Source organism: Pelophylax lessonae (assembly GCF_965119305.1).
Source record: "Pelophylax lessonae genome assembly, chromosome: 6".
NCBI classification, from domain to species: Eukaryota; Metazoa; Chordata; class Amphibia; order Anura; family Ranidae; genus Pelophylax; species Pelophylax lessonae.
In genome coordinates this window covers 234,386,141-234,405,556 of record NC_138773.1, presented here as the reverse complement: position 1 = coordinate 234,405,556, position 19,416 = coordinate 234,386,141, and the positions used below count along the sequence as shown (strand labels likewise).

The following is a 19,416-nucleotide window of genomic DNA, read 5'->3' as shown; positions in this document are numbered from 1 at the left end:
TGTTGGATGTTATATACCCGCCCATCTTTGTTGGTGAAGTTCTTTTTCCCATGGTGCATGAAAACACAGGCCATGCACCTCCTAATGCCTCGCACACACGCAACGATTGTTGTCCGTGAATTTTCGGCCACCGTCCGATCATCGGCTTGTTAGTATGATGCTTCCGACAACTGACTGCTACTTTTCGGCCGAACAAAATCTGGTGTGCATGCTATAAAATTTTTGTTGGCTGTCAACAGAACGGCCGATTTTCCGTCAGTCAGTACAGATTTCGGCAGACAAAAATCAGATGAGCAAGACTGGGCATGCTCAGAGAAGAAAAAACACACGTAAAGTTAACCAGCACGACATCACTTCTGAAGTTGGTTTTTCTTGGACGAGAAAATTTGTGTGCAGTCTAGAGCACATTTCAACCAACCCAACAACACTGGACAAAAGATGGCCGATCGGTCGGCCAACAATCGTTGCGTGTGTACGAGGCTTAAGTCTACATCTATAGGAGCCCACCATATTCAGAAACTGAGGGATATTTTTCACTGACTGCTGTTTTTTATTTTTGATTTGGCTAGGTGCCACAATATTTCTAACACTTCTTGCCCGCTTAAAGACCACCTTAGGTTTTTTTGGGAGTACTTGCCTGAATCTTGTGTTAAGATAGGCCAATGTTTTTGGATGGCTCTTTTAACAGCCCAATGTTGATTGGTAAACTTGGTGATAAACCGGACATTACAAAGTTCTTACCCCTTACCCTCAGTCCTCCTACTATCACCACCTGTCATATACCTATCAATGGCCTCATTAATATGTTCCTCATGGTAACCCTTTTCTAGGAACCTTTTCTTAAGTATATCTGCCTGCAACAGGTACTCTGAAGTGTCTGTACAATTCCTGCGCAACCTGCAGAATTGGCTGAGAGGTATATTCTCATTCCACTTCGGCAGATGGCAACTTTTGTGATGTAAATATGAGTTGCCAGCAGTCTCTTTGAAGTGTGTCCTAGAAGTGATGTTTCCATCCACATCCCAGGACAACTCCAAATCCAATAAAACAAGAACATGCGCATCAACTACATGCGTGAAACTTTCTGCTGGTAAGAGTAGAGGCCCGGAATTGGACAATAGATCAATGCAAGTTTGGGGTCCTTATGGAAAGGTACGGTGAAGAGGGTAGACAGGAGTCCAAAGACACTGAACCAAAATCCCACGAGGCGGGGGCAGGACTACCATACGTGCATTTCATCTCCTCGCTGACCACACCCCCCCAGACGCATTCATCACTGTAGGATGGGTCTGACTTGGCAATGCAGGCTGGGACCCAGTACCAGCGTAGGACCTTATAAGCTGCCTCCAACATGGCTGTGTTAAAGGAGCACTTTGTTATGCTGGACTAGGCTTTACTCCAGTCTGCAAGATCGATGGGGGACAGGTTTAATTCCCATTTAATCACATAGAGGGAGGTAGAGGTGCTGCTGGCGGTGAGTGAGGAGTAGATCATAGAGATAGTGCCACGGGCACCTGGACAGTGCAGGCAGGTGTGTTCGAAGGCAGTAATTTGATAAGGAAAGGTGTTATAAATCCTGGGGAAGGTTATCCAGACAGGCACAGCTGAATAGAATGGAAGAATTCGGCTGGAGGAGCCTCATTGGGTCTCTTGGATCGAAGACCATGTGGGAAAGTGCGGGAACCAAGAAAATGACGAACCTGTAAGAACCCATGGGCGGCCACCACAAGAATACATGTGGTTGTTCTAAGCCAGCTGGGAACATGGGGTTATTTAAGAGAGTGTAGTGGTAGGAAAGGAGACATGAGCTTATCCGAGTACCTTAGAGAGTCCCATGAATTCAGACAGTGTGTCATTAGGGGGCTAACAGAAGGGGGGGGGTCACAGTTTAGGGGGAAGCCACAGTAAGGTGGAGATAGAGACCGGCATGCAGTTAGGCACCTCTAGGAGAACCCAGAGGGAGGAGGCATGGAGCATGGTGAGTTGAGAGATTTGGGCTGCTTGATAGTATTTTGCAATATTTAGAACGCCCAACCCGCCTTGCAGCCTATGTTCATATAATGAGGAGCGGGAGACCCTGGGGCACTTGTTTGCCCAGATGAAGGTAAGGAGTCTGTTCTGGAGTAGCGCAGATAGAACACTGGGACACGGATAGGTAGGGAAAGAAGCGAAGAATCTTTGGGAGAATGGTCATCTTGAATGCGTGAATACGGTAGATCCAGGATGATGTTAGAAAAATGACCGCCCAGATGAAAGAAGTGTCAGTCTATGTCTGAACATTTGCATGGAACTCACCCTCTAATAGACAAAATATAAATACTAGCTGTTTCTGAGTAGCGAGTATCTGCAGCGGCTGCTGAGCAGGGCTTGTAGGCAGAATTGTGCTGAGCAGACCGATGCCCTTTAGCGTGGTATAACAGGATCCCAAGGTTGTGAAGGCTCAGGAAGCAGTAATGTATATGTACTATGTCCAGCACTATGTCCAGCTTCCGGTTAAAAATTGTGCGTGTGCTTTACTGGACAACCCCTTTTGCACTAGGCCACTAAGGACATACTGAGGACTGTCAATAAAGAGGCATAAACTTTGTCAATAGCTGCAGGGCCTGTGGGCCAAACATTCAACCATCATGGCGGGCAGGCCCCACAGGGCTTTCAGGGAATCAACTCGCCTTTGAGGGGATCACTGCCCTGGACCTGTATAGCTCCTTGCTATCAAGGTCACTGGATATTATGTAACCTGGAGAATGGTGCCCATAGGATCCAGAACTGGATCAGACATTACAAGCCTTCCCCGCTTTTTTATGCATGATTTGGGTACAGTTCCTCTTGACCATTAGGCCATAAAGATTACCTGGGTTAAGCCTACTCCTAATACTCCAACAAGGGGGGGGAATGAACGGGCCAGGACTTATGGAAACCAAGCTTACTACAGGAAATATTCCAAGAAACAGAGGTGCTTCAATTCAAGGATGAAAAAAAAACAAAACAAAAAAAACTGAGGCTTAACTAAGCTGGTTATGCAAGGACGGGGATTTCTGCCTTTTTTTTGGCTAGCGTTCATACACCTGTAGGTGGTAGCATAACCAAATAGTCACGTACATGTAATCTCCAGCTCCTCCAGTGTTACCATGGGCCTCTTGGCTTCTCTGATTAATGCTCCCCTTGCCCAGCCTGTTAGCTTAGGTGGATGGCTAAGTGTTGGTAGGTTTGCAGTTGTGCCATACTCTCTACATTTTTGGATGATGGATTGAACTGTGCTCCATGAGATGTTCAAAGCTTAGAAACATTTTTTATAACCTAACCCTGCTTTAAACTTCTCCACAACTTTATCCCTGGCCTGTCTGGTGTGTTTCTTGGTCTTCATGATGCAGTTTGATGACCAAGGTTCTCTAACAAACCTCTGGGGGCTTCACAGAACAGCTGTATTTATACTGGGAATAAATTACACACCGGTGGATTCTATTTACTAATTAGGTGATTTCTGAAAGCAATTGGATCCAAGGCACTGTACATTTTCATCATATGCTCAGTGTGGATTGCACTTATTTCAGGACCAAAACCCAGCTCATTGCCATTTGTGACAGGTTTACTTTATGCCTAGAAGGGTACATTCATCACTAGTTGCCTGTAATGTTGCAAAAACATTTTCAAACAATCCATTGTGTTTTTAAATTCCTGTAAAGTAAGCGTGTAACTAATAGTCTCAGAAGATTTAAAAACAGTACAGTTTTATGCTAGGAGAAAACTAAATAAATCATCAACCTATAAGACATACCAGATTTTTGGGAGGATAATGCCACGACCAAGGCTGGATCAATTTCACAGGGCAATCCAGCTGCAGATGACAACTCATACACATTCATTGCAACCTTCAAAAAAGGAAAACAGAAGTCGTATATAGTTATTCTTCCAAGCAGCCCATATCCAGCTGTGCAGCTATGGTTTTTCATTCCAGCATCTTTAAAAATTGTATCCATATTTCACAAACAACTGTAGGAAAGAATGTGTTGCTCATAGTAACCAGGTTCCACTTAGGAGTTCTCCAGTGCATGCAAGTAAATAAAATAAATGGTCTCACTTTCAGCACTCTGCAAGGATATACTGCTCTCCAGATGATTACGAAGAATGTCAGGGTTAAAAAAAACCGCACCTACAAATACTCTACCTGCTGTGCTTTGAAGGAAAAAAAACTTGCAGTAGAAACATAGAAAGGTGACGTCAGAAAAAAGACTGAGCAGTCTAAAGCCTAGTACACATGAAACGATTATCGGCCGACCGATCGTCCGTCTTTTGTCCAGAGTGGTGTTTTGTTGGAATGTGCCTAGACTGCACACAAATTTTCTCTCCCGACAAAATTCTACTTCTGAAGTGATGTCATGTGTTGGATTGCTTTCTTTGTGTTCTTTCTTCTCTGAGCATGCCCAGTCTTGCTCATTAGATTTTTCGCTGTCGAAATTTGTACTGACTGCACGAAAATCAGCCGTGTTTTGACGGTGGACAAAAATTTGACACCAGATTTTTTTTGGCCGAAAAGTCGGATTTGGTTGTCGGAAGCATCATACTAACAAGCCGAAAATCGGCAGATCGGTCGTCGGACGAAAATTCCCTGCCGATTTTCGACGCGTGTGTACGAGGCTTTAGTCTTCCCATTTTATTTTAATTTTATTTATTACTTTATTGTCTGACTATAGATCTAGGTTTGTCCAAAGCATGTTTGAAGCCATTTACTGTAGACTGTCTCGCTACCTCTGCTGCTAGTTTATTCCAAGCATTAACTACCCTTTCAGTAAAATAATACTAAATTCCAGGATTAGTTTTGCACTTTCCTCTAGTTATTTTTAGGTCACGTCCCAGTGTCCTTGATTTTGGTTTCATATTGAAATAACAAAAAAAAAACTGGCCTCCTGAACCTTATTTACACCCTTGATGTATTTAAAAGGTTTCAATTATGTCTCCTCTTTACCTTCTTCCCTCCAGACTGTCCATATTAAGTTCTTGAAGTCGCTCTTAATAGATATTATCCCCCAAACCTTTCACCGTTTTTGTTACCCGTCTCTAGGCTTTTTCTATTTTATGAATATCTTTCTGTATGTGAGGTCTTAAAAACTTGACACAGTATTCCAAATGAAGTCTCACTAAAGATCTATATAGAGGAATCAGAACCTCCTTCCTGCTAGTGATCCTTCTAGTAATGCATCCTAGAACTCTATTTGCTTTCCCCACTGCCTGGTCACATTGTTTGCTCACTTTGCAATCATGTGAAATATGTACCCCCAAATATTTTTCTTCTGTAATTCTGGCCAACACTGTACCCCCAATGCTGTACTTTCTCTCAGGGGACTCCTTTTCCTAGGTGCAGTATTTTACATTGAATTGCAGTCTCCACTGCTTTGACCAATCTTTCAGCAATGCCAAATCATGTTTCAGGTTACAGACACCTCCAAGGATATCAACTCTATTGTACACCTTTGTGTCATGAGCAAAAAGACATACCTTGCCCAACAAACCTTTAGTTATATCACTTTCATAGAACAGGACCTAGTAAGGAGCCTTGTGGTACACCACTAGTGACTGGTCTCTGTTCTGAGTGAACCCATTTACAACCTCACTCTGGTATCTATCCTTTAGCCAACTGCATATCCACTGAACCACCCAAGGGTTAAGGCCCAGCTTATAACAACTTTTATATTAGATCATTATGTGGAACTGTATTAAATGCCTTGCTGAATTCAAGATATGCTATGTCCACAGCACCACCCAGGTCCAAAATATTGAGAATTTAGTCAAAAAATTCAATCAGATTAATCTGACATGATCTGCTCTCAGTAAAGCCATGCTGGTTTGGGGTCAGGAAGTTGTGTATTTTTACGTGATCAATGATCCTTCTTTATGGGAGTGATTCCATTAACTTGACTACAACTGACTACAAGCTGTAGCATGGAGTCCAGCGTCATCTTTCCCTCAGCAGATTCTTATTAGGGTTGCACCATCATCTTAGATTATAGGGAGGCAGCTTTGATTTCCTGATGATTTACAGCCAGCCTCCAATCTCATGATGCAGGAAGACTGGCCCTACAGTATGCAGGGACAAGTGACATTACTGCAGGGATTGGGTGAATGTGGCCCAAGGTGACTTTATCCTCACCTAGGTAAGTTTTAAGGAAGTAGGAGCAGGTATGTCACACGAAAAAGGTACCCCCCTACTAGAAAAAAAAATAAAATAAAAATTGAATTTTTGACTAACCGTAAAATCCATTTCTCTGATGTTCATTGATGGACCCAGCTCCTGATCTTCATGACCATTGGGTTATACTGCCCCCTACTGGAGTAGGACACTAGGCAGAAAAAGAATATGGCTACACCTATGGGCAGTCCAAGGGGGTATACTCCCTCTCTCTGCTATGGTTAGTTTTGTTACAAGCAGTGTCAGAATAATTACAACTCCACTGAGGGGTGGGGTGCTGGGTCCATCAATGATCAGAGAAATGGATTTTACTGTAAGTCAAAAATCTCATTTTCTCTTTCGTTCATTGACGGACACAGGTCCTGATCTTCATGACCATTGGGACACCCCAGAGCAGTGTTAAACATGAAGGGTGGGACCCGCATTCAAGACCAGCATTTAAGCCAAAAGATACGGCAAAGAACCATTGCCGAAACAGAGAGCTGAGCCACTAGGGGAGTCACACCCAAAGAGGCATCAGAGATTAACCGGCAGCCCCTGGACCAGCTGGTCAGCGCCAGCTCAACAAAGGCAGGGGGGAGCTGTTCTCCCTCCAGGTCATGGCGTAAAAGCTTAGCCCACTCGGTCAGAGTATGCGACACCAGGGCAATGGTAAATACAGGCCTCAGTACCGAAATAGCCAGAGTGTACATATTGCCAGCCACAGCCTCTGCCTTCCTGTCAGCTGGATCCTTAAAGGCCGGGACTCTTCAACCGGAATCATGGTTGCCTTGTTCAGTCTGGAAACTGGAGGGTCCACCACTGGTCGAACAGTCCAGTTCCTAATAAGGGACTCCTCATAGGGGTAACGCCTAGAAAATCGCTTAGGGACCTCAAGGGGACGCTTTGGTTGTCCCCACACTTTAGTGATTATTCTGTCAAAATAGGTGGGGAAAGGAAACCCCTTTGCCACTCTAATAGGCTTTTGAGTGCTAAAGGGAACCTGCCCCTCCATCACAGCTGCATCCTACATCTTTAAGGTCTCATGCACAGATACAATCAGTGCTTCCACCAGCACTTTTTTGTGCGCGGTTGCATATGTGGAGGAATCATCCTCCCTATCTGAGGATTCCGGGCGCGTGGTTGCAGACCCAGCAGGGAGACATGTCCACGGCGGCCGAATGAAATTCAGGACCTGAGACAGATGGCAGCACCACCCGGTCGCCAGGCACCAAGCGATCCTCAGCAGAGAGGGAGAGAACCCCACCAGACTCCCTATCCAGCAGAAAAAGGCATCTGCAGCCACCAGGATAATCTGCACTCCACGTGCAGCGATCAGGAAATAAAAACATCCAGGAGTCAGCACCAGGGGATAAGGAGGGGCTCCCACCGTCAAAAACCTGTCATGAACCACTGGATCTAGATTATCCAGCCTGTCGCCCAGTTGTTGGCAGTTGATTGTAGATCTCACAGAAAAAAAAAAAAACAGGAGAAAAATTTCCATCTAAAAAAGAAAAAATTGCCAGGACCAGAGATAAACTATAGCAGAGAGGGGAAGTTTACGCCCTAAAACTGCCCACAGGCGTAGCCAGATTCTTTTTCTGCCTAGTGTCCTACTCCTGTAGGGGGCAGTATAACCCAATAGTCATGAAGATCAGGAACTGTGTAAGTCAATAAGCGAAAGAGAAAATTGGATTTTTGTCTTACCGTAAATTCCTTTTCTCGGATGTTCATCGACAGACACAGCTCCAGAATCTTCTTGGCCTCTGGGTTATGCTGCCCCCTAGGAGTAGGACACTAGGCAGGAAAAAGCTTTACCACGCCTATGGAGCAGTCACTGGGGGTATACTCCAACTTCAGTTTAGTTGCAAGCAGTGTCAGAAGAAAAAAAAAAAAAAAAAACACTCAATAGAGGGGTGGGTGCTATGTCCGTCAATGAACATCAGAGAAAAGGATTTTACGGTAAGCCAAAAATCCAAATTTTCTCTTTCGTTCATTGACGTACACAGCTCCAGAATCTTATTAACCATTGTGAAGTCCCAAAGCAGTGTTAAACATGAGGGGTGGGAAGAAACAGCAGAAAAAATTCCCAAAAGGCTAAACCTAGCCAACCAGGCAACATGAAGCTCATATGAAGAAAAAAAAAAAAAAAACACAACCCCTCAAAGAAGACTAGTCCTCTCAAACAGCTGCCTGCAAAAGCTTGTGTACAATGTGCCTGCGTGGAACTGTGCAAACCGAACCGCCTCGAAAGATAGACACAATCAGGCCCAGCCAGCGCCTGCAAGTCCTGAGAGACCACTGAACCAGTCAGAATGCTGGACAAAAGAAGTCAAAAGGTATCCTGCAGCTTGTCCAGCAGAAGAAACACCCTGGCTGAGGCCCAGATAATCCAACTTGGCGGACGGAACCAGAGCAGACTTCTGGAAATTCAATGTCCAACTCCTGCAGAGTCCGTGCAGCGATGTCCAGGTTGTCCTTTAGAGCAGTTGGAGACTCTGCACGCAGAAGATCGTCCAGGTACCCCAGTACTGCAATCCCCCCCACTGTCACAGCAATGCTAACACCAGGGCCAACACTTTTGTGAATAACCGAGGAGCTGAGGCGAGACCAAAGGGTAATGCCACAAATGTATTATTTTCCTCACCCACGGCAAAGCGAAAGTGCTGATGCTTGACATATCAGGATATGGAAGTAAGCATCCTTGATATTGACCGAGGCCAGAAGATCCCCTTGATGATGGGATGCCACTACCATACGAATGGACTCCACCTGGAACTTCTGTACCTGCACAAAGTTGTTCAGGGCTTTGAGGTCCAGGATTGGACAAACTTTGCCTTCCTTCCTGGGAACTATAAACAGGTTTGAATAAAAACCCAGAAAAAGGTCAGAGTTTGAAATTGGTACAATCACCCCTTGCAAATCTTGTACCGCTCTGAAGAGAGGGGACAAATGCAGGTTGGAAGAAAAAAAACCTCTGGAGGATAAGATCGAAATTCGATCTTGTAGCCGGACTAAATCAGTTTATGGACCCACCTGTCTTGAATCAGAGGTCCACGGGCCCAGAAAAAAAATGAAGTCGTCCCAAACCCCAGATGCAGATGAGGACTCCCCTCCAAGCAGAAGAGGACTTGTCTGCAGGTCTGGAAGGACCTGCTCTCAGCTTACCAGGCCAGGGCCTCTTGGTACCTCCAGAGACGGTGCTAACTGCTTTGGATTCTTTGTCTTGAGACCCTGAGGGACGCAAAAGCCGCTTATGAGCCGAGAAAAAAGGAGCACATTTGCGACGAGACTCCTTTCCCTTAATGATTTTATCCAGGAAAGACCCAAACAGGCGATCCCCCACAAAGGGGAGCTCTGATAAGGCCTTCTTGGAAGCTTGGTCCGCAGACCAGCATTTCAGCCATATCATGCACTGAAGGACCTCTGCTGTCACGGACAGCGTAGAAACGAAGGGAGCCGCATCCAGAGAGGCATCACAGATAAAACTGTAACCCCTGGGCCAACTGGTCCGCCTGCTCCGCAAAGGCAGGTGGAAGCTGTTCCCCCTACAGATCCTGGCGCAAAAGTTTAGCCCAATCCGTCAAGGTGTGGAACACCAAGGCATTGGTGAACACCAGCCTAAGGACCAAGGTCTCCGCTTTCCCATCAAAAGGGTCTTTAAAAGCCGGAGACTCCTCCACCGGAATTAGAGTGGATTTTTTCAGCCTGGAAACCTGAAAATCCACCACAGGTGGGACCGTTCACTTTTTTTTTTCACAGGGACTCCTCAAAAGGGATACCTTCAATCAAAACGCTTAGGTATTACCACCTTGCGTTTAGGGCAACCCCACTGACTCACGACAATATTGTCAAAATAGCCAGGAAAAGGACAAACCTTAGCCGCTTTTGAGGCTTTTTGGGTACCGAAGGTGATCAGCACCTATGACGCTGCCACATCCTCCATTTTTAAAGTTTCCTGCACTGATACAATCAGTGCATCCACCCAATGCTGTATCTTGGCCTAGGCCTAGGGCGGCAATTTGCAGGGGGGTGGTAAAGCTCCCCCTGCACGAAAAAACAGCCTGCTCCCGAACGAAAATAGTCACTGCCGGCTAGCGCTACACTTTTAGTGTAGCACCAGATGTAGTGTTGCTATAGGGGTACGCACTGCACCCAGGTGACACCCGTCCACCGGGCCGCATGTCCTAACCACTGATTGCGGTGTGCGTCACCAGCGCTGATGGGGTCGTCTGCATGTTGACAGGATGGGCTAGATGGAATCTGATTGGCCAATGCCGTCCATATGATGGTGCTGACCAATCAGAATGTGCCTCTTCTGCTGAGAGTTACAGATGTAGGTGATGCCGCAGAGTTTTCAAATCCTCGGACTTGTGAAGTGGCGTCCTGATAGCGGGGGACTGCAGGACATAAAAATGGGGACTGGGGGGAAAGGGGAGGGTGTCCAGTGAACTTACACTTTAATGTCATGCTGAGATCCAAGGATGGCAGAGGAGGGGAGCACAGTGGACGATCCTCACTGCTCCCTACCTGGGAACTGCTCCATCAGTCGTCCTCATCTGACATTGACACCGCTGACATGGATCTTAGGGGGTTCTTATCTGGGTGACCCAGGATGTGTCCCCCCCCCCATAGGAGAAGGATGTAGATTGCCTGGCTCAGGGATTTGCTGCCATATTACATGGGCTCTCCTCTACCTATCAGGAATAATACCCTGTGATGAATCCCTCTCTCCTGGATCTTCCAGCCTGTGGTGACCTGTTGGGATCTTCCAGGACTGGGCGTGATGGGAAAGTCCTGAACCCTCTCACCTCCCATCATTCTAGAGAAGAGTATAGGGAGGACTCAGCACACCTGCAGCCTTTCCCACACCGACTATGGCTGTGGCTATAGACAGCTCTCTCATCCAACAGAAGAGACAGGCAAGGGAATCCAACAGTGATCGAGTATGTACCTCAAAGAGACGCAGCAGCCCCCGGCAAGGCCGACCGGTCCCTGTGTGAGATGTATGTCCTGGGGTGCTTACTAAAGTCCACTTTTGCAGTGGGAGGGGAAGAAGCCGGTCCAAAGAAAACCAGGTCAGTTTGTGACAGCTACTTACACTCATTAAATCTCTCCATACATCTGTTCCCCCCATCCACCCTTCCATTCATTCCTCCATCCATAAATCTGTCCATCCTGCCATTCATTCACCTCTTCTTCCATCCATCCATTAATTTCTCTATCCATCCATCTATCCCTTCTTCCTTTTCTCCAACATTCTCCATAAAGCTGAGCCAAAAAAAAAAATTAGGTTGAAAATTCTGCTTTATATTTACCAAAACCATGTAATATAAGGACAAAGCTAAACATACATTCACTCTGTATCCAATTGGGCAGGCCCTTGTACTACACATTTGATGGTAGCTCAAAAGGAGATTGTACAGATTGTATAGAATATGGCCAGCTTAAGGCTCACCATGCATGTTACAAAAGGTGGGGCCTAAAGAGGAAGGGGTGTGGTTTTCAGATGACAGGGCAGGTCTTAAACAGTAATGGGGTGGCCTTGACAGGAAGGGGTGGGGCATATTTAAATTAGGGGGCGCATGAGTTTAGTCAGGCATAGGGCAGCACAAAAGCTAAATACACCACTGCATCCACCAGCTCTTATCGTGCGTGGCTGCAGTAGACGAGGAATCATCCTCACTATCAGAGCACTCAGGGTGTGTGGACGCAGACCCAGCAGGGTGACTCATGTCCGCGGCAGCCAAATCAGACTCAGAATCTGAGGAGACAGAGGAGGTAAGTGAAGGCAGTGGATGCTTTTTGCTGGTCTGTTTTTGCAAGACCATAGCAACCTTGGACACTAACGATCCCAGAGCCGCCGCCATTGCAGACGGTGGACTGGGATCCAGAAGAGCCTATCGCCTCTGAGATGGGATCAGGGGGTGAGATTTGCTCCAGGGACTCTATGTTAACCAGGGAACTACACAGGCAAAGTGAGAAAAAAAACACTAAGTGAACCCCCCCCATCTGCCGCCACGCTAGCGGCACTACAGGTCCCAGCACAACTCAACCGCTGTTATAGTAGAGAGAGGGAGAGCCGGCAAGGCACCCAAAGGAATTCACAAACCCTGGTCAGCACAGAGCAGACCGTCTGATGCTTTACACCATGCGGCAATCAGAGATAAAGGGGAAGTCCAGGAGTCCGCACTAGAGGTCCACCGCCACATAACCGCCCACAAGGCTCCAAAAACATGGCCGCCGCTCTAATCAATAGGAAAGCACAAGAAAATGGCGCCGACTACACAAATATGGCCGCCAACATTACAGCCAGCCACAAAAAAATGGCGCCTCCACGTGGCGCCCACGCGGCTCCCAGAACCCACAGGAAACCCAGGGAAACATTTTGGCAGTAAAGGGGGCCCTTGCAGGAGCCACCGGCAGGACAAATTCCCCTAAAAAAACGTGTGTTTTGCTGCCGACCCCCCCCCCCCCCATCGCCACCCCTAAAAGGTTATTCTAAACAGGTATAGTCAACCCTGGAAGGGGGGGGTTAGGTGTGGGTAGATGGGGGGTGGTCCACAAGGGACCCTGACATATGGGGGAACACTGTGTGGGAAGAAGGGGGGAGTCCAGGGGTCTGACTGTCCCAGGGTAGGGCCCACGTCCACCCCGAAATGACACCAGGGAAGGGGGGGGACACCACTTACCATACCATGGAACCGGGTAGGCAGACCACTTTACCATCGGAATGTGGGTGCTGTGGGCCAGGAGGCACGCTGCGACTCGGGCCTGGCCAATTTCGTATGCGTCTTTGCGAGACGTTTAACTCACAGGCCAGCCCTCGTCCAGGTGGGCTATGTTGCGGCCGACCTAGAGCGGAGGTCTCTCCCGCGCTCGGTGGTCGGACTGGGAAGACCGTAATGATCTAGAATATCCAGTCCATTGCCCAGTCCAGAAGTTGATTGTAGTTCTCACAGGAACAGAAAATATGAAGAGAAAAAAATCAGTTTAAGAAAAAAATGCTAGGACCAGAGATCCCAGCAATGAACTAGGTCCTTACTCCAATGCTTATAACAGAAAGTGGGACAATACCCCCTGGGACTTCCCAATAGGTGTGGTAAAGTTTTTTCCTACTCCTGTAGGGGGCAGCATAACCCAATGGTCAACAAGATTCTGGCGCTGTGTCCTTCAATGAACGAAAGAGAAATATGCATTTTTTTTGCTAGAAAAGGAATTCAAACCCTCAAACATTTTAAAAGCCTTTACAGGTTATTAGTTTAGCGTAACACAGGACGTCTAGCACTAGAATTATTGCTCTGACTCTGTTTGTGACAATATCTCACAGGTGGTACAATCACTGTTTACATACGCATGAGGGACCTGTTTTTTGTGTTAGAATGGGGGAAGGGGGGCACTTTAAAAAAAAAATGGTATTTAAAAAAAAAAAAAAAATTTTAATACACGGTCCCTTAATTGTTTTTTTTTATTTTTTTATTGCCATCACATGGGATGGACAACATCCCCAATGGTAGCATGAGCAGTGTCTGATACACTTTACAGGGAGAACTGGGGTGTACTGGACTCCAGATCTCTCCTCTTCCCTCAAGTATCTGATCAAATAGAGATTTGTAATACATTCTTTGCAAGCATCCAATCACCTGAAAGCACTAGCTTCAAACATAGGATCTATGAATATCAAGTCTCTGTGCTATAGATGTAAAACGTATAACAAATTAGACTATCCAGTAATTGACAGATTTAAATACCCTTTAATCTATTCAGTGCACTGGGAAACTAGTAGCTTTATGCTGGAAACTTTAATAATGGCAGTGGGAGAACATGGTTGAACTTGGAGTTCTTGCTCCTCCACTCTAAACTTCCAAAAACAAAGTTCTACAAGTGAGTGTACTATGCATTGGTGTATTTACAATGCACCTATAATGATACAATCTTTTTCCTAATGTGGCATGCATTTTCCTGTGCCTTTGCAAGTAAAGGCCCGTACACACGTACCGATTGTCGGCCGTAAATATTCGGCCAACGTCCGATCGGCCGATTGTCGGCTTGTTAGTATGATGCTTCCGACAATCGACTGCAACTTTTCGGCCGAACAAAATCTGGTGTGCAGGCTATAAAATTTTTGTAGGCCAACAAAGAACGGCCGATTGTTCGTCGGTCAGTACAGATTTCGGCCGACAAAAAGCAGATGAGCAAGACTGGGCATGCTCAGAGAAGAAAAAACACACGGAAAGTTAACCATCACATGACATCACTTCTACAGTCGGTTGTTGTTGGCCGACAAAATTCGTGTGCAGTCTTTAGCACTTTTCAACCGACAGGACAGCACCGGACAAAAAAGACGGCCGAACGGTCGGCCGACAATCGGTGCGTGTGTATGGGGCTTAACTGTATACAGGACTATTCACCCTTTACATGGAAAGAGAGCAGTAGTGTCTGGTCTTTATTATAGGAAATGTTTGCAGGAGTTTTCACAATGAATGACTGCACAGATCTTGTAGAAAAACACAAAGTACATCAAAATTCAAGTTTTTCTTAGATTTCGACAATATTTTTTTTGGATGAATTTCAGCTTTACGGAAATTGGCAATGGGGAAATATATAGCCTGCCATTGCTGACCATTGTGATGTAATCTGCCATTGCTGACCACAGTAAAATGTGCTAGTTTCCTAGCTGTCATGGTGAAGTTTTAGCATTAATACATCCCTACTTGCTGAACAAAAATGAGATAGAGGAAAACATTCGGACTCATTTACTTTATTAATTTGGAAGGTCAACTAACATTTTAAAGGAGAAGGTCAACAACAGCAGCCTAATCTTTTTTCTGTGCAAGTAAATCTATCTGAACAAATTTTTAGTTTGACTGCTTAAGGTAGAATAAGGATTCCTCTGTATAGGTGTTACATCTTCATGGCACAGACTCTTACCTTCATGTCAGTCTCCCTAGGAATGTGATCCTTGAAGTCTTCAACAGAACTTACAAGGAAAGGAATGTGGTAAGATAAGACCTGAAAGAAGGATTGAAAATGGTTATTACACAAGTCCCTCTGATCTGCTAAACAGCTGATAAAAGATATTCAGTATGCATATTTGAAACAAGTTGTTCAAGAGGTTTGCTGCTAAAATGTCAGGCATGAAATACACTATGAATATTAAAAATAGATCAAAAGCATATAAAAAAGAAAATGCTGTAATTTTTTCAATAAACTCTCTATAACAATATTAAACTATCCATTAGTGAAAGTATTCATGGCACCTTTAAGGCAGAAGTAATGATATATGATCCTAAATGTCCACTCATATTATAATTGGTTCTGGTCAAAAAATATCCTAAGTAGCACAAGATACAGACCTCAATATAAGAGTGAACACCTGCTGTGGATGGTAACAATTCGGACTGCTCACATACAGTACCATGCAACAATCAGACCATGAACCATGCATGAACAAAAAAAATTGACAGAATTAAAAGGAGAAAAAGTAGTAAGGGCAAAAATAGTTTGGCTGTAATTATGTGGATCACAGGAGTGCAGTTTGTTCTGCCCACCTGTGACCCGTTTTCAGCTGACAGCAGGCTAAAATCTTCTGTCGACTGACGTCACAGAGCTGGTCCGGGCTAAAGGAAAGATTGCGGCCATGTTGCCGGGATCGACAGCTGGCTCAGTCTCCCAGCGAGCTGCTGAAAGCCTGGGCCAGTCATCCCTGCCCCCTCCACAGCCAAGCGCTCCAGTGAGCGCGGGGGGGAGGGGGGGCAGAGCAGAGAGCCGGTGACTGACAGCCACCAGCTCTCTGCTCACGGTGCACTGAGAGAACTGAGTAATTACCAGTCTTTGATCGCTCAGTTCTCAGTCTTCATGCCAGAGGGGGACAGACGCAGCATCGGGCCGATGCTGCATCCATCTGGGTAAGTATCATTTCCAAGGAAAAAAAAAAAAAAAAAGTTCCATTCAACAAAATGTAGGCTGCTGTCAAGTAAATGACAATCCATATGATAGATATAGATAAATGGCAACTGTAAATCACTTTAGAAATACGTTTATGTCCCACCTGCAGTTAAGACCCAGTGGAACCCTTAAGTGTGGATGGAAAATTCACTGTGCTTTTTTTTTTTTTTTTGAAGCAGGGACATTTCCTTCTCTAGGATGAGGAGGTACCTTTTCAACAACAGTAGTGGCAAAAGTGAGGACACCGTTCCATTGTTGATTCATTTTTTTACATTTTACCTTGGACAGAATTAATTCTTTCCTATCCCTTGACATGGCTCATCTCTTCCCCTTACAGATTAGCCAACTGGGAAAGCCTCTATTCTACACGCATGTGTTAATACAGTACCCTCGGCTTCAATTTCAAATGATTCCATAGAGGAACGCTTCAAAATGCCCTTGTAATTGCCCATTTGAATGGCTTTGATGGTATAGCCAGGATGGCAACTAGTGGATCTCAAAATGGTTACATCTATATGCCGTTTGCCACTGAGACAGAAAATCTCCTAAAGGTAAACTGGCAATAATCGCATGTAAAAATCCGACATGCTGGTTGTACCCAGTCGAACGAAGGTACAATCACCTATGGCCGGCTTAAGTCAGTCATCAGGGTTACTTGTCAGCACGGTTTCCATGTGCAGGAGACTGATAGTCCAGCACTACAGATGTGTCTACGTTGGATGGTACTCTTCTGGTCATCACCTGCAGACACTTGCTGGACACTTAAAGAAGGACCCTGTTTCCTGTGTGCTGCAGAAGAGAGAAGCCTTGGGACCTGATCAGGTGACCACAGACTATTTCTTTATGACAGCTATTAGTTTAAAAAGAAAAAATAAGGGGGGCGGAGGGGTTGGGAGTCATGGTGAATGGGGAACCCCAAGTTCAGCCTAAATCAAAGTCATTTAATATTTCCCAGGAGCACCTCTTTTTAAATAATTGTAATGTCAGTTTTGGGTTTGCTTTCAGGAGGACAAAATATATATAGAAGCAGTCCATACACGGTTTTAAACAACTGTTCAGTTTCCAGTAAAAAACAAAGGTTTTTGAGATAATCCATGTTACTTCCAAAGCTTATTTTACTGCTCTGCCTAAATGCTAATTCATCAGAAGCACAGATTTACAATTTAGGGGACTTAAAGGAGTTGTAAAGTCTCAAGGATCCTTCTATGCAACAAGGTGAAAAACCTTCTTGGTTGCAACTGTCTCCTAGGCCCCTGTTATTCTTACCTGAACCAGAACGTTCCATCGACGAGCACGAGCCCAGTAGTTCCTGAGGCCATCATTTGATAGATTAATAGCAGCAGGAGCCAAAGGCTCCTGCTGCTGTCAATCAAATCTAGTGACACGAGAGCGGGGGGCGGGGCCGAGTCCTGCTGTCTGTGTCAATATACGCAGCAGCAGGAATCGGGAGCGCACCTGCATGGGTGCCCCCATGGAAAGCAGCTCTCCGTGGGGGCACCCAATGAATAGGAGGAGCCAGAAGCGATGCCGGGACACCCTAGAAGAGGAGGATCATGGTTGCTCTGTGCAAAACCCTTGCACAGAGCAGGTAAGTATAACATGTTTGTTATAAAAGACAAAAACAAACAAAAAAAAAAACTTTTACAAATCACTTAAATTTTCAGCAACACAAGTTAAAAAGCAGTTCCTCTTTTCAGTGGAAACTGCTGGAAAGCTCAAAATGTGATGCAGCTCAAGCTCTGGAGCCTTTTCCCTTTGCATGCTAAACTTAAACCTTATAAGGGGATTCAGACAAAATTTGGGCTATGGAGGCTAAAAGGTTAACACATTCTCAGTTCGGGAACATGGCCTAAAACACTTCATAGGCATATTTTTTCAAAAGGGAAGCATATGATCTGCTGTGTTCTTGTGTAAACTACAGCTAGAACAGTGTGAGTAAATGGAGAGGGTTCAAAAGACAGAACAATGGCATGCTAAAATGAAGGATTATTACCATTATCTCTTTTCACAGTTAGCACTCTAAAGTATTTAGGAAGATGAGTCAATCTGAACAGCTGGAACATCAAACGCTCGGTTTTACTTACTGGATGCATGTGAGAAAATAAGCACTTGTAAAGTCTTCAATTATACACCTGACCATATCGAAAAGCAACCATTACACTGGCATGCTGGAATGTGGAGTTTATAATCACAGTGTAGCAAAAATGGTTCTGACATTTATGAGGTGTCTAGGTTTGAGAAGCCATTGTCTATTTTTTATTTTAAAGGGGAAACCCACACTAGTAATATAGAGAGCCTGCTTTAACTGTGGATGACGATATCTGACTTAATTCTTATAATTTGTGCAATTATTCCAAGTTAGTAACTCAAAGTAGTGAAGCCAAAGATGGCCTGGAAACTAATAATCTTGAATGAAGGTCAGCAAACAACTGTGGATGACGATATCTGACTTAATTCTTATAATTTGTGCAATTATTCCAAGTTAGTAACTCAAAGTAGTGAAGCCAAAGATGGCCTGGAAACTAATAATCTTGAATGAAGGTCAGCAAACACATCTTCAGTATTTAATTAGTACACATAACTGGACCTCAGTTGTAAAAAACTATCTTATATCAAATATATGAAGGAACTTTAATGAACTTGGTCACAGAAAGAAGACCCACAAATGTTCTACAGGTGTTCCCACCATGGATGCACATGCAAATTCAATAGTGTATGATCACTAGCCACACCAATGCCAGTGTAACCAGAACAGCATAGCCAGCAAGTACAAAGGGACTCCGATCTAATGGGGGGGGGTGGTCTATAAGGGGGGTGTGAACACAAAAAAACTCTGATCTAATAGCAAAGGGGGGCTCTATGCTACCTACCGTTCCTAAAATTGCAGGACACATCAGGCAGAGAACACCTATTGCTGGGACAATGTGGTCAGAGTCATACACAACACTTCTCTCACACAGTGCCCCTCCATACATTCCTCTCCCACAGTGTCCCCCCTCCTTTTACACTGCGGGTGGTGCCCCTGGGGTGTCTCCACTTACCTGGAGAGTAGAGTTCTGCCAGCTCCCGGGCCCCATCTTGGGCTGCCCTTGCCTAGGTCACTCTAAGCCATCGGGCAGAGCCCTTGTCATCTTCCCAGCCAGCCAATCGTAGAAGCTGCCATCCCCAGCTCGCCTCCTAATTGTAGGAAGGACAAAAGGGGTTGGCAAGCTTCGGCTAATGGAGAAGGGAGAGGCTGACATGCTGCCCAATCATCTCCTCTCCACGCAAGGGAAGAGAGAAGGTGAGGAGCTCAGTGGGCGGCA

The 19,416-nt window shown here is 45.3% G+C and overlaps 1 protein-coding gene across 4 annotated transcripts in view; it reads right to left on the bottom strand.

Moving 5' to 3' along the window:
- NCKAP1 (NCK associated protein 1) overlaps nucleotides 1–19,416 on the bottom strand; it is a 248,857-nt gene that overhangs the window by 16,496 nt on the left and 212,945 nt on the right. For all 4 annotated transcript variants that reach the window (XM_082260288.1, XM_082260289.1, XM_082260290.1 and 1 more), the window contains 2 exons: nucleotides 15,095–15,175; nucleotides 3,776–3,869 (listed from right to left, as the gene is read on the bottom strand). In XM_082260288.1, the coding sequence (XP_082116414.1) occupies nucleotides 3,776–3,869; nucleotides 15,095–15,175 (175 nt within the window). The remainder of the gene's footprint in view (nucleotides 1–3,775; nucleotides 3,870–15,094; nucleotides 15,176–19,416) is intronic.